The sequence below is a fragment of the Bacillus rossius genome, chromosome 5 (genome assembly GCF_032445375.1).
Source record: "Bacillus rossius redtenbacheri isolate Brsri chromosome 5, Brsri_v3, whole genome shotgun sequence".
Lineage (NCBI taxonomy): Eukaryota > Metazoa > Arthropoda > Insecta > Phasmatodea > Bacillidae > Bacillus > Bacillus rossius.
The window spans coordinates 57,108,841-57,132,423 of record NC_086333.1 but is presented as its reverse complement, the minus strand read 5'-3'; the positions used below and the strand labels follow the sequence as shown (position 1 = coordinate 57,132,423).

Sequence of the window (23,583 nt, the reverse complement as noted above, 5' to 3'; positions counted from 1 at the left end):
TATAACTAATTGTCTTACGACCAGCAACGGTCTTTTCTCTTTTGTAATACGTAATGTAATATGTGACCACGTGGGGGACTTCGCACCTCAACCGATTCGTGCCGCGGGCATTTTCAACAGTTTCAATCATGTAAGTGCATTCGCCGAATAAATCAGGTGTGTAAATCAAATGTATTGTTTATTTAAATCTGTTTAACCTCGTGGAGTGTGACGGCGTGTGGGACGCCTGAGAGCCCACTGCGTAAATAATAGCGTGCCCGACGCTGAGAGCGGGCAGGGATTCATGCTAGGTGTATTCCGGGGGAAATTAAAATCACGCCTCACAAGGGCGACGTCACAACCCTGGGAATGAGTCTCACATCGGTCCGTGCATGTGGCACGGTGGGGCCCATAAAACTCGAGCACGCATTACAGTTCAATCAGTAAATATCAGAGACTACGGCCCCCGTATTAAGAGGTGCTGCCACGAGTGGCCCCGCAACAAGGTATATACCACATTTTCTCCAATAATTTTTTTTAGAATCTTTAGCCTCAAATCCAAAATCTTTCAAGTACGTACTAGAGATTCAATGTTATTTGAGTGTTTGACCGGCGCATCACAAATTTTTACAAAATCAGCAGAACAGGTGGGACTTGGGGTAGAATATTTTTCCAGTATCTATATATTCAGTGGTTTTTTTTTTGTTCTAGGGGTGTTATGGGGAAGAGGTTGATGGCCCCCATTGCTCCCATAGGACTATCCCTGCAAAATTCTACATGTTGTTACCAGAAACAGCGAAAAATTCAATGATGGAGACTTACCTAGACTTGGTTCAATTCACCTCTTCATAAAGAATTTCTGTACAGTAGACACACAAAAAAAAAAACTAAATCAAAATCGGTTCATTCGTTTAGGAGCTACGTTGCCACAGGCAGATACACATGTTAATCTTAAAACATCCCTATGTTTAAGTCGGGGGTCCCTTCAGTTTTGTTGGATGGAGGGGGGGGGGGGAGGGGGAGGGGGAAGGGGGAGAGAGAGAGAAAAAAATTAAAATACCACAGACACAAATGCCTTTCAGTACACGTTTCCGTTCTGAACTCGGTGTTCTTGAACTGTGCGAGCGCAGGCGTACTCACGTGGAGGCGGTGATCTTGGTGAGGTCCTCCCCGATGGTCTTGATGACCCGGCGGCCCCACAGCCACAGCCCCATGGTGATGCCGAGGCCCCCGTACAGGAGGATGTACAGCGGCGTCTCCGACTTCTGCTGCGCTGAGCCCTCCACGTACACCAGCCACAGCGCTATCAGTGGGCCGATGGCGTTGCTGCCCCAAAACAGCACCACCAACAATGAGTCCTGATTCCGCCAACGAACTGTGGCCAGTGACAAGATTATATCGCGAATTCCAACGGAAAAAGCTTGTCAATTCACCGTAAATCACTGAAATACATTCAGAATCATGAAACCAATCAGCTCTGCACCAAAACATAAGACGAATCACAAAAATATAAACTTTTAATGAATACATTTTTTTTTTTTAATTCAATTTATTCAGCATGAATTTTGTTACAAATTATATCACCTAAAGGGATTGAAAAAAAAATATTTTAGTTTGCTTGAGCTTGCATTTCTGATTATGAACTTATTTCAGATGTTGGTACACTGAGAAAACCTATGCGATGCCTGTTCAAGACAATGTCTGCCACGTTTTCCACTTGTGGAAAATACAGAGTGACCCAGCTAGGAACTGGATCCGGCCGTCTTGCTGGGAATTGAATGGTCAGACCATGGGAGAGAAACTCTAATTGCTGACACTGAGATCTAGTTTTTGAAGTAGTTTTGGGCCCACCCGTTAGATAGTAGCTTTCATAATATAATTATACGATTTTATGGTTTTATTTTCAGGTCAGTTTAGTTTTTAAAACAGGATATTTTGGTATTATTATATTTTGTTTTTGCTCTCTTACCGTATTTACTCGCATAATGTCCGCAGTAATTTGGCTACATTTTTGACAAAAAAAAAATGGGGTGCGGACATTATGAGGTGAAGTCCGGGAAAATATTTTTTCCTCAAAATTTTACGTTTTGTGTAGAGTAAAAAAATGGTTCTCTCATAATTAGTTTACTAGCAGAGCACTGGTGACTGGCAACCCTCCGCAGCGGATGTGAGAAATGTGACAGGTGTTGAGATAATTGGGTGCCGGCGATTAGTGGAAGACGCCACTCATTTTTTTTTCTTCTCTCACTCGCGTGTGCGCTCTTACGTTCAGAAGCTGCAGCCAGCCTACACAAAATAAACGCTTTGCGTGAAAAGATATTTTTTTAATCTTTCATTGAGATGGCCACTGACGGCACGGGGCAGATGTCTAATGTCTGCATTAGCCGGCGCCGGCGAGCCTCCCTCCCTGTCCCTTGCCCACTGTGTGTATAAAAAACCGTGCGCATGTACCCCCACCACTTCTCTGCTACCTCCCCTACTTTGTGACGTAGTGTGAGTTGACGTGTACTGGCTTGTGCTATATATAGCCCATCCCCTTGCAACTCACGTGACGTCGCAGGCAGCTGTGCAGTAGAGTGCGAGTTTCTGAGTCCGGACGGTTTCACCACGCTACAAAACCCTCTCAGCGACTGCTCCGGAGAAATGAACAACTCAAGGTCAAAGCATTGTTGACAGCGTCGGTAATTTTCCATCCCGTTACTGTGCCTTTCAGGGGTGGCCAAGGTTGCTTTGTCTGGTGCGGACTTTATGCGGATTTAAAAAAATTCCATTTAAAGTATTTAAAAAGAAATGTGCGGACATTATGCGATTAAATACGGTAAATCATAAAAATATTGGTTATTCAACAAATATGAAACTAATATATTTCTTCATAGGTATTTATTTTACCAAAATAGAGTAATTTTGACTGACACATGATGCACTTATACAATAAAGAACTCAGTAATGACTAATAACTAATAAGCATGTCTATAACAGAACTAACTCAGATCAAATAGAAATAAATTAGCATATTTTTAAGTGTTTGAAAAATGTGCCTTTATTACTGCAAAAACCTGTTACTAACTTGATGCAAAATCAAGTAACATGATATTATTATTATTTTTTTAAATCACTTTAGTTCATACATTTGGTACATTTTTTGTAATTTGAGTTAAATTTTGTCAAACTGTTGATTGATTTAATGTTTTTACAGGAATTTCGGTGCTTTATGATGTATTATCTAGCATTTCAGTGTTACACGCTGAAATGACAAGCTTTATGGTGTTATTTCGGTTTTATTGCAGTTCCCCACATAATCATGTCCCTATATTTTACTAACATAGAAACATTGATTGTGAGAAGTAATGCATTAGTTTTTATCAGGAAAACAAACCAGTGAAAATTAATTCACTTTAATTTGGCTGCCACATATTTTTTTTGGTGTGGCATACCAGAAATACTGCATCTCCTACTAATTTATTATAGGACATGCTTTTTTATTATCTTATATACCCGCGTATGGGTTGCAGATTTTATGCCGATTTCTTGTTTAGTAAAATGTACTGCGACCTATATTCGAAAATTTCAATTTTGGATAAATAAAATTAACATTGCACTGTTGTGACTATAATCTTAAATAACTAGCCTGTGTTGGTTTTTAATATGTCATGAGTAAATACAAATTGTTTAGTTAAAATATCTCAGCAGTGAGTGTAAAGCATCATGAACTGCGCCGTTTACGCTACGTCTGCTGCCTGTCGGCTAGCTACTCGGCCGACGCTGGCGACGTATCTGTCTGCCGCCAAGCTGGCGCTCGGCTAGAGGGAGAATCTATAAATAAACCAGCCAGAGAGAGAGAAAGAGAAGGGGAAATTATTATAATTATTAATCATATACAACATAAGAATTTTAAGGTTAACAAGCTTGGTAGTGTCAATCTGGCAACAATGAGTTGCCATTTGCTCTGTAATGTGAACTTAGCGTGAGACAGTCTGTACTCGCTACACAAACTCAAGCAATCTACTGTGACTGACAATATAAAGTGTAAAATTATGGGTTCGAAGCCTGTAACAGATAATTTCCAGGCTTATGCTGGTATGCAGTGGTTCGTTGTTATACGCCCCTTCCCCTGCACTGTACCGGTCGCTAGTGTCTATATCTGATGATATTTCTGTTGACAATTAATGAAATAATTCAGTAATAATTTAGAGAGGCAGCAACTGTACACAAAAGAATTAATAATTTTGTTATATTTAGGGTATGTACAATAACTCTAACCTTAAAATTTAGGTACCAAAAATGGCTTCGAAAAATTTGCAACACCACATAATGGTTACTGCCAGGTACATGTCACATTGAGGGGAGTGCACAGCTAACAGGGGTGCTGCCGAACTATTATTACATCTCAAAATCCACATTCTTTGGAAACATTTCTAGGCATAGCGCAATGTTGAAAAGCCGGTGGGTGAATTTCAACAGATGTATCAAAATGAGTTGCACCCAAAATGTGCAATGAACATTTTCTCGACCCCGAGCCCATCCGACGTGGCTTGTGGATGTTTGCGGTTCTCGACATGTAACTTAGGTTCACACCTCATAAAATTCATGAATACTCCCCCAGGCATATGATCCCGCTAGGGCGTTATCCTGGTTAGGAGAAAGATGGGTCTTTTACATGCCTGACACTGCCACCGGTGCCAAACGTGGGTTACGATAACCGGGAAATAAGATTCGCCATTTCCAATCGCGGCATGTATACTGGCGAGTGCACGGCTAGGTCGAGAGGTTGAGGAGACCCTTCCCAACATTGGCCCCACCGACCCGCCCCCAGCTCCGCCGTAAACCCCCAGACCACCAACAGAGCCAGCCCCCTCTGCTGGATCTGAGCAGCACCGACACGGAACCATACCATTGCGGTTCTCGACGGTCGGTATAAGCGTCACCTGACGTCGTTGCCGCCATGGGCGAACGAGCCGAAGGTGGCGGTCAGTATCTGCAGGAAGGAGAACAGCCGGACGACCTGCGGGGGGTCATCCGGCACCCCCGTCTCCTCCGTCTCGACGGCCGCTGGGTCCACCTCCAGCCGCTGCTGCAACAACGTGCGGGACGACATTCCAGCCCGTCTCCAACACTCGTCATTATTACATTTCGTTGTTCGAAAAGCGTTTACCACAAAATACCACAAGGGGGTGCAGTAGAGTCGATGCAGTGTTCCCTTACTAAGCATAATATTGCAACCTTTCTTTCTTTTATCTCAGAGTGAATGTTAAACATACACTCGAATATCACAATATTAACGAATATTTAATATTGTTTGATTAAAATTTAAACACAAAAAAAAAACTTTTTTTTCGTCACTTCAAAGGAAAATTTACAAGTTTATAAATGTATAGACCTTACCGTAATATATATTTATATAAATGTCAAATGTGCCAGGACAACTATTTCGACCACAGATATGCATCGCAGCGTAGAACACCCCATTCGTCAAAAAGTCGCATGCCACATGTAAGTTAATATTTCATGCAACCAAGATAAGTCGAACGACATAGTTAAAGAGTTAGTCTGGTGTTCCTCGTTTGGGCACATTTTGTAATGCAGTACCAATCAAGCCATGCACTTTAGAATATTTTTGGGTGGATTCAGGCATTTGTTGACCTTGACTGCGATTTTGCGTCACTGCAACACCCACTGAAACGTTTGCTCGGTGTTTATCATGACTGGCAGTCTTAATAGAGCAGCTTATCACAACTTTTTAAAAGCATAACTGTACTGTAGATTAATTCTCATTGGTATTCCTTTACTGAAGTTTGGTAATCCTGCAAAATCACAAATTCTGGCACTTACATGGTTCTGAACTTGCACAAGTAAAGAAGCCTTTACTGTACTTATTCGGATGACAATTCAAATCGGTAATAAAATTTACCTGATCTCTCTCTCTATTTTCTTAACAGAACCTTGCATATGGCATCTACAATTTTTTTTTTTTCTCCCCAAAGACTAGATGATGGCATACTGGAGAATGATACCTTCCTCTCAAATGACTGTCACTGGGGAATTCCGAGAACTTTTCCAGGATTTCAAGTAATTTCCCTGATTTTCCCCGATCAATTACAGTTTCCCTGACCCCTGTTTTTACAGGTTAGGGACACTCAGTTGTCATATGTACTTAGGTGATCACACACCGTAAATAACAAACACAAAAAAAAAAATTGATCATTGTCACCTATATGCTTCAGAAATAAAACTTTATAAAGATGAAATAATCAAGTTACAACTCCTGCTCACCATCTCCTCTGCAGTTTTATTGCGTATCAGTGGCACGGCACTGCTGTTCGGGGACAGACCTGCGTAACAAAGCATGTAACAACTTACAAATAATCACATCCTCATAGTCTGTATTTGTATTTACTTTATAATATGAACCATTAGACTTAGAACATGAAAAATGGAGAGTAACACAAGTATTCACGGACTGGTGCTTACAGCCTTACAGGACACATTGAAAAGAAACATTTTAGGCCAAAAAGGCGAGTACCTGCATACACAACACTGAGCCTAAATAACAAAGGGAAATAAATATATATAGTGGAAACCAACACTGTAAGTAGTATTGTGCACAGTTAATTTGTATATCTGCAAGCTAATTAATTCAAGGGAAAGTTTTTGATATGATGAAATTTGTGTACTTTACCATAGTTTTTTTTGAGAAACTTATATACTTAGTTTAAATGCTAATGTTATTTACCTATATTTTGAATTAATTTTTTTGGTTTCTTAATAAGTTCTTAACCATAACAATGAACCTACAAACGGCCAACTGTTAGTTTTGTCTGGAATAATATGTGAACCAACTGCTTATAGTAATTGTAAGTGCAACATTAATGCATAATTAATTAATTTAGTTCACCCCTTGCAGGAAGAAATGTTTGTATTGAGAATTTTTTTTGAGGAAAGTATGTATAGGATAATATTTTCAAAGCTTACATTACATTTAAATAGACTGATAGTGTGATAGTATTTTGACTAAGAGAGTCATGAATTTTTTTGTCATTCAACCCCTTTTTTTCTCTCTCACAATTTGTAGTAATGGTTAGTTGTAGATCAAAACTGCTTAAGACAAAAGTTTTAGATTGTAATTATAAGGCTAACAATTAATTTTTAACGGATTTGATAGTGCAACATGGTGACATGCGACGTGCTGCACATGCCTTTTGTCATCAAGCCAAGTGCACACTGCACCACACTGGAATCCCCAGGAGAAACCCAACATTTCCTACGTCATTCATTAGCCATCATAAATGTTATATAAGGCCAGATAGTGTCAGTCTACGACCAGATAGGAACAACTACTGGGTCTGCTTCTGCCAACCTGGGATGATCTGTTAAGTATGAGAGCACATGTAGGGTTTTCCTCCCCTAACCCTTGACATTCTAATGAACACCATATAGGAGGACAAGAGCCCCCAACAAGTCTTGTACTTTCCCCGCCCTGAGGGCTTGCAGCTAAGACCAGCTTCTTGTAAGTCCGGTAGAGGGAGCTCAGGACAGCGGTCAGAGCGTTGAGTGCATCGTTTTAAAATAAATAATACATAAATTTAGTTCATTCTTAAGATGATGGAGAGACAATTTACGCAAAATATAGTTGGACATGTTACAGTTTAAATAAGAGGTTCAATCTGTGAGCACAGTATTAAATTTAAAAACAAAAATTAAATTATTATAAGGTGCTGTGGATCAAGTTTAACTACAAACTCAATGTTCTGTTTTGTGGGAGAGAGCGAGAGTGTCAAGAATGTGTTTCGGAGCAATAAAATGTAACTGTTTAACTATTTTTTTTCTAATATTTGTTAAAATATTTAACGCTCCCTGAAAAAAGAAAGTCGGCAGCTTTATTGTTTTTCAGACTGTTGTTCAAGTTGACAATGAATAAAAGCATGAGGCCATCAGCATAGTGTAGTGTTTAATTTCAAGCTGGTATTATCTGATAGCCTATTTGATGACAGCTTAGTTAACCTAGACGTCTTTGGCTTTCAGCAGGGTGTTGTGATGTGAGTGCAAAATGTGTGATTACATATTGCACATACAGTACATATTCAGATATTGATTAATTTAAAATAAAAGATATTGTAATGTTTTAGAATTGGCACTCAAAATTAAATTTTGTGGGAAAAAAGCTATACTCAAATATATATTTTGTCGAGAGAGAGGAAGTTCTCTGCTCAACTACTTGCTCAGCAAGGGTGCTTGTGCTCTGTACATTTAAGTAGCATAAAAGTATATCACTATTTTATGGCCCGATTACTGCAGTGAATTTGCACAAATCACTTCCAGATTGATACATAAAATACGGAGATGAAAATTTCCCGTCTAGTTTGATAATAGGGAAAATCAGGTCAAAGGGGTGGAAATGGAATTTTATTTAAAATAGAAAAACTGCTATAACTGATATCTTTTTACAACAAATATTGCATCCAATTGATGTTATTAAACCTCATATGAGTAATACGTACATATTTTGTCTAAATTAATTTTTGTTACATCCAACCATTACTGCAAGGGGTGGAAAAATTGGGGTTGAAAGTCCAAAAAATTCTTAGCTGTATTCAAGTTTACTTGTGCTTTATGTACATTTAATTAGTGAAATGTACTTAGGTGTGTATGTAAGTTATTGCAGTTTAAGAAATTTAAATCATAGCTTTATTAATTTCGTAAGCATCAGGTAGTTTAGGTGTAAGTTAAGAGGACCCCACCTAACCTTGGCCAGGACCTCCAAGATTCTAATTGTCTCCGAATCACTTGGATACCAACTCATGCTCAGGAATGTGAGTTATGCCGTGGTGTTAGGATCGATGTTAGCGCGATGCGTCAGGACCCACCCGGTTATGGCGGACGGGAAACGAACAAGGCGAGTCTCTAGAAACGGATGGAAATCGTGAAACGCAAACCGTAAGTGGGAGTGACGTTCCCGGCAGACTTCTTGCTGAGCTCCTCTTTCGTCTGCAGCTGTTGCTGGGACTGGCTCTGTTGCTGCTGTTGCTGCAGAGGCTGCTGTTGCTGGGACGGTGCCGCCGGCAGTGACTGAAGGGATTTGCCGTTGCCGGACGCCACCAGAGCAGCGTTTTCTGCTGTCAGCAAAGTCTTTTCATCCTGGCGAGAGAGAGCACAATGTGTTAGTTATCTGCACCGGGAACCAATCATAGCAGTGCAGTGTAACAACCACTACACAGTCTTGCTTCCATGTTACCATGCTAGTTCACCTAAGGAGACATGTTTCTGCATGTATGTGTACACTACTTTCTTTACGGTACCTGACTTTCATATTGGAAAAAAATTATTTCTGGTTTATGGCTACAGAGTAGGTACTGAAAAATTGTTTGTTTATGTTTTTTACCTCTGCTAAATTACAGTTTTGGGAACAGCATTTTTGTTAGTTTACTTTTTAATAACGTCTGTGCAGTGATACATTTTATTTCTGACATTATTTGTTTATTGTTTCAAGACTCTGGGAACATTTATTTTGATTACATAACATGGTGTTATGTACAGAGATCCACCATCATTTCCTTTCAATTGGCATGATGTGATTGGCTGCTACTTGGTGGCGCGGCATTAAAAAAAAAAAAAAAAAAAATGATTAGGTAAATATTTTGAGTGAATGGCCCATTGCTAGAGAGAGCTCAGGCCCAGGCTCACTACATTTAAGTGTCACCTTTGTCAGCCTGGCCCAAGTAACAATGAAGCAGTTGCTGGCACATTATGTGCGGTGCTGTGTCAAGAACTTGAGTATTTGTAAGATGTGGTTGGCCTGTGCTGCAAAACTATGTGAGTAATTAGATGGTCCATAGCAACAGCATCTCAAGGTAGGCCATCTTGAAAAAGTCGTTGGACTCTGCAGTGTCACAAAATTTAGTGATTTTGCATTTGTGCTTACATCATGTATTTAATTATTTTAAAAATGATTTCACATGTAAAAAAAAACTTCCAACTAACATTTTGACACTAATTATATGTTGTTATATCTACCCAAATGCCTAATTAAAACAGTCGCTTGAAATTACTATACCACCAAGTATTACAGGTCCAGAAGTTCGAAGTATAGGATTTGATAGCAGTACTGGCCTGAAGTTTGCAGAAGTTTTTAGTAAAAATTTCTTTGAGATACACATTTGTATGATATTTGAAGTATTTACGTAATTTATATTTTGAGAATGTTTTGACAAGTGAGTACATTTGCTTTATGTGTGCCTATCATACTGGCCATGCTAGTCAGAGATTTTATCATTCTATCTAAATTATTTTTACCAGGACACAGGTGGAGTAGTCTTCTGATTTTAATATTGTGTTATAGACATAAATAATTACAATAATGTGTTTATTTATGACTTTCAAGTGTTCATGTTTTGCAAATGTACTGACTGTTATTTCAAATGTTGTTGATTTATCACTCTTTCATTAAAACCAATTTTTTTTTCTGTCATAAATAAATTAAAATTCTAAGTATTTAATTAAATTTATTAAGTATTTAATTTCAAGTGCCTAACAAATTATGTTCATTTAAGTGAAATATATGGTAATATTGATATAAAAGAGGAGCAAACAAATAAAAGTAATCATAAGAGACAAATTTGAATTTTCAACGCTGTTAGAATTCAAGTTAAAATATTTCTCTACAAAGGGTGCCGAATGTCTAAAGCATTTTACAGATAAACCATGTTTTTGTGTTTTTTTACAGTTGGTCTGACAACAGTTAAGACCAGGTAATATGTGGGTTTAAGCAAAGTTTCTTATTGATGTTTGAGACAGTAATTTTTTTTTGTAAGTACAATTTTGTCTCACTGCCGACAGCAAAACACTTGCATCTGTTTCTGTTAGTTACCAATGTTTTTACATTAACGCCTCAAAAAGTTTAATGACAATTGTTAACTATTTGTTGAAACAAGAAACAATAGATGTCTCTGAGCATTCACTGCAAATGCAGCAGAATATTTTATACTCTGTTCCAAATAGAGGCTAAAATGTTATGACAGTCTCCTACTACAGTATCTCAAATTGTTGAAAATTCTCTTACAATAACTTTACATAAATTCATTTACTTACTTATTTAAAAAATCTAACACTAAATTCTAATTACAAATTATGATGAAGTTACATCTGGGCAAATAAAAACCATCAGCTCACAACAATAGCATGGAAAATGTTCAATTTAACCTCACTGCAACAGTATCAATACCCTTCGTAAGAAGTCTTGTGTAACTACACAAATTAAAGTTTAAAGAAAAATTAATCATAACAAATTAGATATTATTTTCTGTCCTAATTGGAAGGCAAAATTGGATATGCATTTCTGTCAGGAGATTGATACACACACATACCACACACACGTGCACCCTCAGGCATGCACACACACATATGTACCTTCACTTATGCGCACACACATGCATGTGCCCTCATGCATGCACACACACACACATTTACACACACAAAAAAACTCCTTTACCCATCAAAAATTAGTTGAACAAATACCTTTTAACAAAGATGAAAGATTAAGATCTGCAGACAGATGAAAAGAGTGATTGTTAAAATAAATTCATAAAAAAATAAGCAAGCAGAGTGTGTGATTTTTCAAATTAAGTTGAAAATATAAAAAAAAAAAAAAATTGAAAGAAAAAAAGGTGCGAGGCTGCTACTTGGGCCAGAAGAGAAACTTCACTCTATAATAATCTGCTTGAACCATAAAACATAATATTCAATAATTCTCTTGGATGATAAAACTAAACAATGGAGGTTCACAATCGTAAAAAACATGGCGACAAAAAAACTTGCCAAAATCTTACAGTTTTCAGACTCTCTATGTTATTCGTTTTTCCTCTAACCTTTTATGCTGTAGAGCGATCCACTCTTAAGAGGCCACTCCAGTGTTTCAGGGGCACTACGCAACCCGCGTTAACCTCATAATATTCAATGCTATTTTCATTTTGCTTATATCTAATTAACTAATATAGATTTCGAAATTATGCTTGCTTGATCTGTAAGCCAACGATGCTCTTATCAAAGCCCCCTTCTTCAAAAACGTGCATAAATTATGGTTTTATACTAACCTTCACTAATATGAATAAGTGTATTGTCTAGGTTTGAACCATAATTTATGCACATTTTTGAAGAAAGGGGCTTTGATAAGAGCATCGTTCTCTTACACAATCAAGCAAGCATCATTTCGAAATCTATATTAGTTAATTGGTTATAAGCAAAATGAAAATAGCATTGAATCTTATGAGGTTAACGCGGGTTGCGTAGTGCCCCTGAAACACTGGATTGGCCTCTTGAGCGTTGCGGTTTTCGTCGCTGCCCTGACTTGGAAAAACACGCGAGCCAGTGAGCCGGGAGCGATACCTTGGACGAGTCTGCCAGGGCCGTCTCGGCCAGCACGTAGCCGTTGGACTTGGTGCCGTTGGTCTGCGGGGCGGCGGGGAAGCAGTAGACCTGGGCGGGTGGCGGGCCGGCGGCCAGCTGCACCATCTCGCTCGTGTCCCCCTGGGACAGGCTCAGGGACGTCTTGCTGACCTCGCAGCCCTCCGCGATGGCCGGCAGGGCGCGCGGGATGTTCTCCACGGAGCCCCTGGGGCTCGCCTCCCGGGAGGAGTCTGCACGACAACACACGCCCTCGCAACTGGCAGCACTTCCAGCACGACACAACCGCCAGTCAGCACCCACAACTTTCCTTTATCCAAAACACATTTTCTCGCATTGCATGTCATTGCAGATTATTATGAGATATATTGTAATATATGACGAGAAATAAAAAACAAAAATTAGTTTTCCTACCACGTAGCATACATAAATACAAAAATCAAAACTTTTTTTATAACAAAAAGTTATTTATTAGTAAAAACAATGTCAGTGCGAATTCACATTTCTTGAAAGTGTTAAAGATAGCATTGAACATCATAGGTACAGCTATCCGCAGACGATTGAGGCAATGGGACTTCCTAGGGCTTCAAACCACTTGGGTAATGACTCTTTGCTCACGAATTTGAGTTATACCAGGGTGTTGGTACCGAACCCGCCACGTTTTTCCCGTGTGCGCAACTCGATGGTGATCTTAGGCCACTAGGCAACCAACAGGAGGTAAAGAATACCCACCAAACTATCTAAGTTATTTCTCAGTTTCTGCTTCACAAAACCAAGTTGGTTTAAGTTCACTGAAAAAAAAAAGTTTTAACATTATGGTTGACACCTGAAACATTTAAACTAACACTTATATCTACCGATCGTGAGAAAAAATCAAAATGATGAACTTATCATCTAATACTATCGTATAATCTTGTGTAGCAGCAGGCATTTTTGATAGGTACATTTAAGAAATGTAACGTTACTTTATTGAAACACTAAAATGTTTCTACATCGTTACAGATGTACCTATGTGAAACCTTTTTTGCTGTATGGTATATGATAAACAAACAATAAGCTAAAAGGCCATGCAAATTTTATGCCTAGTACGGAAGCTCAGTACACAATAAGCAATAGACATGCAACATACAATAGATCAAAATTCACATTCCATCTTAACACAGAAGTGAAAAATGTGCTAATTAAAACCATCAGCAGTACAAGATCACTTAAGTTGAATAAGACATTCACATCTTAAATGCTATACATGCTACAAAAGCAACTGCTACTTTGCAACAGCACTTCCATTACACACAAACTGTGTGAAGACAGGTTAGCCATTACTGAGATGGGTCATACATTACTACTGCATTTGGTTTTCCAGTTTTAGTTTTGCATACTTTTGTAACAAACAACACAAAATTTGGAACTTTACATTGCTAATTAGGAAGGTACCTACTAGAAATCCACAATACTGATACATCTCACGGACAATTCAGGACAAGTCTAACACGAACAACACCTCTTGGTAAACAGATTCAAAAAGGTTTGGAACAAGAACACTTTGTTTCCAAACTTTTTTTTTTAAACAACTTTCTTGTAAAACTAAAAAAGTTATTCATATTGAGACAGAATCATGACAAGAAGACAGGAACCACAAAACACTACAGGAAGAAAGAAGAAGATACTCAGTGAATGTTAGCAGAAAAAGATAAATACAGATTAGAGAAAGAGACGGATGAAGAGAGAAGAAATATAGAATAAAAGATGGAGAGTGAAAGAGAAAGGTAGATAGATAGAGAGAAAGAGCAAGAGAAAGACGTAATGTTGCATGCGGAGGATCACAACCAATGGTAAGAAAAATAAATGTTCAAGGGGATGTCCTGCTCACAGAGCGACATGGTATGCTGCCTTTACCTGTTGAGTCACCAAATGTAAAATTCACTGGTCGCCCACTGTTTTTTCTCATGACTTCTGCAACACACAAAATGTTTCTTGTAACAACATAGATGCTTCGCCACAGTCATGTTTTAACGTCAATTAGAAATTCAAATTGTAATGACATCATCAACATCATAATAAAATCAGAAAAATAACAAGGTAAAGGTAAATTTTTATATCACGTAATACAAATGCATTGAAATTTTGAAGACACTATCCACAATAGAGCATGAACAGTAATAACTGTCATAACCAATTATATGTTTTTAACCATAAAAAAATAAGTGAGAAATTAGCATGCACACATCACTTATCTTTAACATATTGGTGAGTACACTACAAATGCTGTACATGCTATGCATTAAGGAACATGCTTTTAAAATTTATGATTATTGGCTTAAGAAAATCTGTGTTAGTAGGGGATTCTTTTCACACAGCATGGCTTCCATGGCTATGATAATAAACTCTGCAAGAAATGCAAGAGCGCAAAGACCCAACTGGCAACAAAAGCCAGTTCAACAAATTCAGTTCAAAGTTTAGTTCAACAAATATGCACGTCGTAAGACATCATCAATCCAACAAGTTCAAACTGCCAAACTATAGAAATAATTTTCTTCATCAAGCTTCTTTTCATTATTAATGTTTTTCATGAACAGATGTAAAATCCTTAAAAATATTATTTAAAAACATAATTTGTTTTCCTCTGAGAAATAGTCATGCTTAAGATAAAAAGAAAGTTGTAGCCTTCTGTACACATAGTCTGGACCTGTAAATATTTCAGAACAATTCAGTTCAAATATAAAAGGCAGAAACGCAAGAGGAAATGCAAGAATTTTTAAGTCAGTAGTTACATGCGTTGCATTTTTTATATTGGGTAATTTATAAATGAGTACCCTATTTGAATACTCAGTTATTTAACTTTTAGTGTCTTATGATGCTTGTGTTTTTTTTATCTTTGCCTAGTTTATAAAACTGATCCAATTATCTCCACTGACAATCAATAGGAATGGCAAAATTTTCACACATATCAATATATCAGTCATTCGATTTATCGTGTGAATGATGTTGATGCCAATAAAATATTGACTTGATATCATCGATATATCGTGTTATCAAACTAGCCAACTTTTAAAATTGATTTGCTTAATATGAAATCAATATTTAAGTATGTGCAACAATGAGTTCTTGATATGTCTAAGATAATATATACTGAAATTACCTTAAACATGTTTAGCTCTTACCAGCAAAGGGCAAATTGATTTTATTTGTAAACATTTAAAAAATAATAAATAAGTGTTTAAAGATGGCCTTGACACTGAGAGTACCAGTATTGTTGCCTGTTAGGTACCTATGTAGTCTATATACTTTTAGTGCATGGAATTAACGTGTGATTACATATATAGTTTTCCATGTTGTAGGGTGGGAAAAAAACGTGGAACATATTATTTTATTCCAGTTCGATATTATTTCAACAAAATATTAATACTTAAAACAATATCAACATTCAAATATCAATAGAAAATTTGAACTGAATTTTAATATTTTCAATATAGTACACTCCCGACTATCCGCAAAATCAAGTGGCAGGTCCACAGCGGATAGTAAAATCGCGGATAACCCACAAAAGAGCCGAAAATGGGAAACAAAAAAGGAAACATTAATTTCAACTTAAAAATCTAAACATTTATGTACAATAAAAGTTACAATCAACAGAAAAAAAATTTTAATGATGCTAAAATTTTAGTATTTTACTGAATAATTAACATTTCAGTAATGTAAACATAAAAGTGCTCAACCATACGACTAGAGACAAAGCGCGACAAGAGACAAAAAATAGCAATGCGTGCCAGCCTACTGCGCGAGTTCCGAGAAGGCCTGTGGCGTTTTACTGTATACTGCGCACAATACACTCGTCAGTAGAGTTCAAATTTGCTCACTTGTGATGAAATGCAGATTTACATATGTGCTGTATTTTTCGTTAGCATGTGCGGATAATAGGGAGTTCACTGTACATGGATACATTGCTGCCATCCCTAACTATCAGTGTAGTCTTTGAATATATATACTGTATAGAAGTCGCGAGTGGATAGGATTTACTCTACGTTTTTCATGAGCGTATGATGAGCAGCTTGGGAACTTCACCGCTGCAGGGCGCTGCCGTAACGCTCTGTATCGTCTTAGTTGTTATTTACACGTTAGAGCGCAGCGCTGTCGCCCGCTGTCATTTCCCGCACCCCTCATCCATCATTCACTGCAGCTCAACGTCGTTCAACGGGAGGGGGAAGGGGTGTTTGAAGAGTTCGACACTTGTCCGCTAGGGACCACACAAGTCGATGCCCTAGAGATGGTGGCGGTTGTGGCGGTGAATTAACCAACTACCTCAAAACCGTATTAGAAATTTTAACCTGGGCTGGCGACTTCTATACAGTATATATATTCAAAGGTGTAGCGTAGTTGGCCCCTCATACAGCCAGACGCCAAGCGGTGGTTGTTGACAGTGAGCCGTGCGGAAGCGAACGTGCAGTGCGTTGCGCCTCACCCAGGATCTGCTTCCTCTGATGGGGCACCACCAAGAAGTGTACCAGCAGCATGACCACGGACCCCAGGCCCAGGCTGACCACGAACGTGCCCCACACAGGGATGCGGTCGAAGTACAGCACTGCAACATCGGAAGCCCTGCTTAAGGTTCCGTCTCACGCGCCACATTGAATTTTTTCCCCCTCTTTTATCGTCATTACTTTCATTTTAAGGTAATATCTAAAATTTTAACTCAATACCTACCTCTCTTGAATTTGTATTAAGTGACAAATTTTTTCAAAAGATGTTTACATTTAAGAGTTGCTTGGCTTCTGGGTTGTAGCCGCAGCGATTATTTCCATGGGGTAATTCACTGAAATATTTATTATGTGCAAGTTGTTATATATGAAGTGATATAGGAGAGTTAATATAATTTTAATTATGAATTTATTTTTTTAAAAAATAAAAAAAAATATTGTTATTTATTTATACGTGTAAGAAAATAACTAAAGAGCTAACTCTAAAACATAATCCTCATCAAAGTTTCGTTCAGTTTAGTTAGGTAATTGAAACCATTATATATTTTTTGCGTTTACAGGACTGCACAGAGATATTGGACAAGTCCCTATGATGCTTTCAAGAATATGTACTGGAAGTTTCATACATAAAATTATTCAGAAAACACTAGATTAAGCCACTTTGGCTCTAAAATAAATATAGTTTTATTTAAAAATCCTAAAACAAAATTACATCTCTGACCCCAACATTATCTTAAATGCTTTTTGTAAACATTCTGATATTTTGGGCAGTTAATGAACTATGCGAGTTCTTCTGAAACTCGGAATACTAATTGGTTGCCTTTAAACGTATAATATTTAAACATATAATATTCAAGAGATATAGTACGAAGGATGTTCTGAAAATAAGTTTCATCATTTTCTTTCACATGGAAGCTGAGGAAACACGTTGCCATGGCAAAAAATAATCTTGGTTGAATTCTCGACGGGAGAAGCGAGGGCAGAGAAGGTATGGCGCATGCTTTGGACGGAGGCATTGTGATTCTCGCCAAATTATTTATAAAATGTTTGGAGGCAGTAACAATGTTATTGATAAAAAGAAAATCACTTTTAATAGATAATCTGCCATAAACCAAAAACCATCAAATTTGGACTTAATGCTGGTTTGGCTCTGAGTGTACAACATTAGAGATCTAGAAATTTTGCGAGTTCAATGATCTGGCAATGGGACCTGACTGAGCCGTGTATTCTTGAAACTTAAGTCATTTGTTCGTCAACTAAGAAGAAAGTTTAAAACAATAATGACCTGAAGGTGAATCTACAATTTAATTTTTTTTTTGTCAGTTGCTGGTTTGGGCTACGAAATGATGCGTCAGAACAATTGAAATGGTTGCAAGAACATTCAGGTTTTTATTACTCTGTCATGTCGTCAAATGAGCCCACGAAATTTCCTGGTATCTGCCGCTAATAAAAGTAATTGTGCAAATCATTAACACATAAAGTTCTTTAAATGATTCTCGCAATGGAGAAGTTTTTTTGGACGTAATTACGGTAGCAAATGCCAGTTCATCCCTAAAGTCTACTATGTTCGTCCCTGATGTCATTTTTATGTTGTCCTATTTTCTTTTTAGTTTCATCACTGTGTTTGCCTATGCATCACTTTGTTGTCTGGGCTGATTGTTTATCCTGTATTTACTGCTCCTATTAAAACTGTCTAGTCATTTTCAGCCTAATGTGTTCGTCTGTGTTGTCATTTTGTCTTACTAAATTATTTTCACATAATCCTCTGTGATGTCTAAACTTGTAACATTTAACATCAGCAGATGTATTGGACTTGATCCTTGCATGTTCAAGTATTCACCTTTGCTTTGCATTCCTGAGATGACAACTAGCGTTTACCAGCAGTGGGGTACCGTATGTCCAACATATCTTACAGTAGTTTCGCTCATCCCACATAAACAGTCCGGCTGAATGTCGGATAATACCGAATTGATAACAAAACACCTGTTGAACATCAAACTATGCCAGGGTGTCTACAAAAATCTCTAATAATATTCCCCTGACTTTTCCCTGAATTTCCATGACCAAATTTACAAATATTACCAACTGATATTTTTAATGAATTTACACATTTTTCAATTTAAAAAAAATCCAGCCTACTAAATTCCCATAGCTGACCTAGTCAAACAAAGCATTGCATAAACCATTTTTCAGTGTGCACACTAAAAAAAAAATCTAAAAAAAATATCACACAGTCTAAGTGTTGGCATACTGGAACATTACATCTTACCATAAAATTCAAATCACTGAGAACTTTCCATGACTTTTCCAGAGTTTCAAGTAAATTCCCTAGCTTTTGATGAATTTTTCCTGATTACCCCTGACTTTCCAGAATGTGAACAGCCTGTATTTTACACATTATGAAACTCATTATCATATTTTACATTAAAACAACAAGAGAAATTAACTAAGAAAAATCAACTTTCAGTTACAGAAGTTTCTGAAATTGTGAGTAAAAAAAATAGACAATGCTCATGCTATCATCTTGGAGTTTCTGTGGCTGATTGATAGGTATTTTCTTCTAATTTTGAGGTGGGATGTCAGATAATATGGAATTTCGGATAAACGAGACTCCACTTTATGCTAAAAATACCCTGTGTGGCGAAATTAAAAAAAATACTTGTTACTTTCCTGTGAAATACAAATGTCTTTAAGACCCCTGCCTACCCTGGCACACACTCAATGTGTGGAGCTCCAAAGGAAACCAAATGATTTGAAAACTGATCACGATATCTGAGTGTTGTCTATGAAAAAACCATTTAAGAATGTGCTGAGGGAGGATGAATAGATTAATAAAAAACTTTATACAGCACGATCACATGCTCTTATTTCATGTTTGGGTTGACATGCAAATTGGCATTTTAAATTTCTGAAAACCCAATAAATATACATAATTATTAATTTTATAACACAGTTCATAAAGAATTAAATAAAGTTACATTATGCATTTATTTAAAATAATCAGCAAAAACCCAAAGGAAACTATGGAAGCAAAATAATTTGGTCACACTTTGTCATTTCCTAAGATATCACGTTCATTTTCATTTTATTTTAACTAAACCTTTTTTTTTTAAATATTTTATGTAGTAATAATCATAAGCTAATTAATGATGTTTATGTTGTATCATATAACTTAGTACCTATAACTTTTTTTTCAAAGCCTTGAAGAATGATGTCGACTAGAACGACCCGCACATTAATCAGTGCATGGCTGAGATATGGGTCGACGAAGGGGCTGAAGGGTCGGGAGCGAGGGTCGGGAGCGAGGCTCACACTTGGGGCCGTCGTGCACGATGGAGAAGATGTTGACGGCGACGGTGATGCCGTAGAAGAACGGCAGCGCCCGCAGCCCCGGGGCCAGCGGCTCCGGCGCGCGGAGGATGAACCGCCGGATCAGCGAGAACAGCACCACGGACATGACGCCCGACAGCACGGGCGACACGAACCACGACGCCACTGGAGGGGGGAAAACAAGCGGGGCGGGAGGCTCACGTGAAACATGCTCCCCCGATTCGACCATCAGTCCTGTCGCGAACAACAGCTTCACAACTCTTTAGAAACCACTTATCATCTGCTTACCTATCTACAGCATGTCCCATAACTCTACGTCAAGCCGAGAACAGTTGATAGGCTAGTAAATTAAGGTTCTATATCAAAAAAACCAAAATGAAAAAGGGTCGTAGTTATAGGCATTTTTTCACAAGTTTTCAAAACTTCGATCAGCATAAAATTATCAGCCACTATGACTTCGGCTACAGAATCACGAGTAACCCTACTATAAGAATTCAAAATTATATCAAACATGCTATAATTTTAGGAGGAAAAAATGCTTTAAATAAACATATTTCCACAAAACTTGCTAAGTTAGCAAAGTATTTTGTTTACAGTGTGAATAATCAAAGTTTTCTGATTAAAAATTTTTGCCACATAAGTCATGCAAAGAAATGTTTTCCCTAAAAGTATAGCTTTTTTTAAATTTTATTTTGAATTGTTATCAATTATATGGTTATTTATGATTGCGTACCAACAAAATTAAGTCACAGTAGCTAATAAATTGGGGCAAGAAAAGGATTTATAAAAATTTAGAAAAAAAAAATCTGTAACTGGTAAACTAAACTTTTTGAATTTTGGTTTTTTGATTCAGAACTGTAATTTACTGGCTTATCAACTGTTCTCGGCTTAACATAGTAATGGGAATACATACACATGTATTGCATTATTAGTACCATATACCTCAAATATCACCAAAAGGACAATAATAGCATAGGTATGTTCTTCACGCATGGAGAGAGAAAGTGAAACTATGCTAACAATGTTAAGTGTGATAAAAACACAAACATTTGTGAATTTTTTTTATTTATGAGATACGAGGTTTACATTATAAGCCAACATTATGTTGCCTCAAAGATGATAAAATTTGGAGTTGCTGGTTCTGGGAAAAAAAGTTGAATAAAAAATTAAGTGAAAGTTGAGAGGTTAAGTCAGCTACATTTATAATACGTACAATATTTATAAAAATAATTAAGGGTTGAATTTTTTTTTTCATTAAAATGTATTACTTAAGTTATTATTCGCTTTATTTCCCAGAAGCTGCAAATTTACACCATTAATCACACTATGGTAAAAAATTCTACCAAGAAAACATAAATTACTACAATTATAAAATGCCGTATCAATTAGGGAAAACTGAATTCATGATGACTTTTTATGAGCTCTCTTTGGGTGTTATGTGGTGGAGATGGTTGTTAGTGCATAGTGTTAGTTCAAGTTAAGAGCAATACTTTGTTTTTAGGGTGTACGTAGAGTGTGAGGCTCAAGGCCCAGAAAAAAAAATTGAATTTAGAAATCCTTTCTTTGTGGGCCAGTAAAATCAGTACTGTAGGCATCCACTGTTGCTGCTGTAAAGAATTTGAAATAAGAAGAATTAGCAGTGATGTAAGGAATGTGAGTTTTGTAAGGTTGGGAGGAGGGTAGCCAAGACGGCGAATAAAAAAGTGTCGGGTTAAACAGTTTTGTTTTTTGAAAAAAAAAAAAAATGCTCCAGACATTGAATCATTATGATTAGATACATTACTAATAAGCGTAATGAGTGTTCCTTCATAAACATAAAGATATTACAGCTACCAATACCGACGCAGTGATAGCAAACTACACCAAGAGCTCACCGATCATGCCCAGGGTTGTCCAGTGCAGGCCCTTGGTGCCTTTGCAAACAAGCGAGAAACCGACGGTGGCTCCGACGATGCTGTGAGTGCCGGAGATTGGCAGTTTTAAGAACGTCGCCAAAATAAGCCAGACAGCACTGCCACCTGTGGTCATAAAAGTAACTGTTAATGTACCAGCATATATTTGCATCTTTTAGCCTGAGACAACTGAATGTTGAGATGCACTGCTAACTACTCGTAAAAAATATATTATTGTAGCTAAAAACAAGGTATAAGTTATACATAAGATTCAGTTGAAATTCACAGGTTTTGAAGTTAAGTTGACTTCTTTCAGAAAAGAAAAAAAATTATAAAAAAATGAGGTTGAGTTTTCAACAGAAGTGTACACATATTGTAAAATTCCTTGTTAAAAAAAATTAAGAACATAAAAGATTACCATTGATTTCATAAAATGTTTCAGTATATTTACTCACAAAGTTTGTAAAACTTATTTATTTTGATTCTTGTAAAATTCTAAGGTCATTGGTATTTTCAATGAAAACTGGTTACTCAATAAGAAAATTTATGTACGATTGTGTTTACAGACATTAAGCAACAAAAAGGAAACCATATGCAATTTATTTTACATGCGAGATTGACCTACAAGTAAGATCATTTACATTTTTATCTGGTGTTTAATGTAACCAGTCAAGAGTTAAGAGAATGTGCTGTTAAATAAAAATACAGCTTGGTAAGTCAGCAAGTTGACAACTAGGCCTAAGTTTCTTGACCATGCCGACACTCACCTAGCGAAGAGAGGCAACCGAGCATTAGCTGCATCTCCTCATTTTCGTACAACTTCACGTCGAGAATGCCTTTCCTCATGGTGTCTGACACTTTGTAACCTGCAACAGCATTCCACATGCGGGAGGGGCCCAACCAATGTTAACAATTTTAGGGGTCAATACTACAAAGAGACTATACCTAGTGAGTAAAAAAAAGGTCAAAAGGATAAGTAGGAGAAGTGGGTGGTATTTTATTTTTAAATTAAATTCTATTACTTTAATATTCTCAAAAATTGAAATGTTATTACTTACTTGATTTTACCTCCAATTTGTTTTTTTTTGGTTATGATATATTATATATTTCACTTCTGATTGGGATTTTTGTGGGGCCTCTATGACTCACAAATAACATGTGTCAAAATAGGTTGGCAAATGTGTGTTAAAAATAACTTTAAACTTTATTTCACAAATTATTAAAGAAAAAATAATTAAATTATTAATAGTTAAATTATAATAATTAAAGTAAATTATTTTTGCCATAAAGTTTTAAAACCAGTACTTACCCACATTTATGCATTTGTTACAGCTCTAAAGTGCATATCAAGCGAATGTAATAATTTCCTAAAACATACCCACTCATTTGTATTTCATACCCATTTACACCACTTAACCTACATAATCTTGTATTCCATTATGTTAAAATGAAAAAAAAAAAAAAATTGGAGGAGAATATTTTTGGTATATTTTTCCTGATTCCTAAAGAATGTT

General features: G+C 37.0%; 1 protein-coding gene across 2 annotated transcripts in view; it reads right to left on the bottom strand.

Annotated features, from left to right (window-relative positions):
- LOC134531827 (sodium-dependent phosphate transporter 1-A) overlaps nucleotides 1-23,583 on the bottom strand; it is a 128,095-nt gene that overhangs the window by 12,969 nt on the left and 91,543 nt on the right. The window contains exons 4-13 of one of the 2 annotated variants that reach the window (XM_063367790.1): nucleotides 22,837-22,935; nucleotides 22,052-22,195; nucleotides 20,160-20,342; nucleotides 16,832-16,951; nucleotides 14,269-14,325; nucleotides 12,355-12,605; nucleotides 8,910-9,111; nucleotides 6,250-6,308; nucleotides 4,905-5,050; nucleotides 1,120-1,305 (exon numbers count right to left, since the gene is read on the bottom strand). In XM_063367790.1, coding sequence (XP_063223860.1) covers nucleotides 1,120-1,305; nucleotides 4,905-5,050; nucleotides 6,250-6,308; nucleotides 8,910-9,111; nucleotides 12,355-12,605; nucleotides 14,269-14,325; nucleotides 16,832-16,951; nucleotides 20,160-20,342; nucleotides 22,052-22,195; nucleotides 22,837-22,935 — 1,447 coding nt within the window. The remainder of the gene's footprint in view (nucleotides 1-1,119; nucleotides 1,306-4,904; nucleotides 5,051-6,249; nucleotides 6,309-8,909; nucleotides 9,112-12,354; nucleotides 12,606-14,268; nucleotides 14,326-16,831; nucleotides 16,952-20,159; nucleotides 20,343-22,051; nucleotides 22,196-22,836; nucleotides 22,936-23,583) is intronic. The other variant, XM_063367791.1, reaches the window with a different exon arrangement.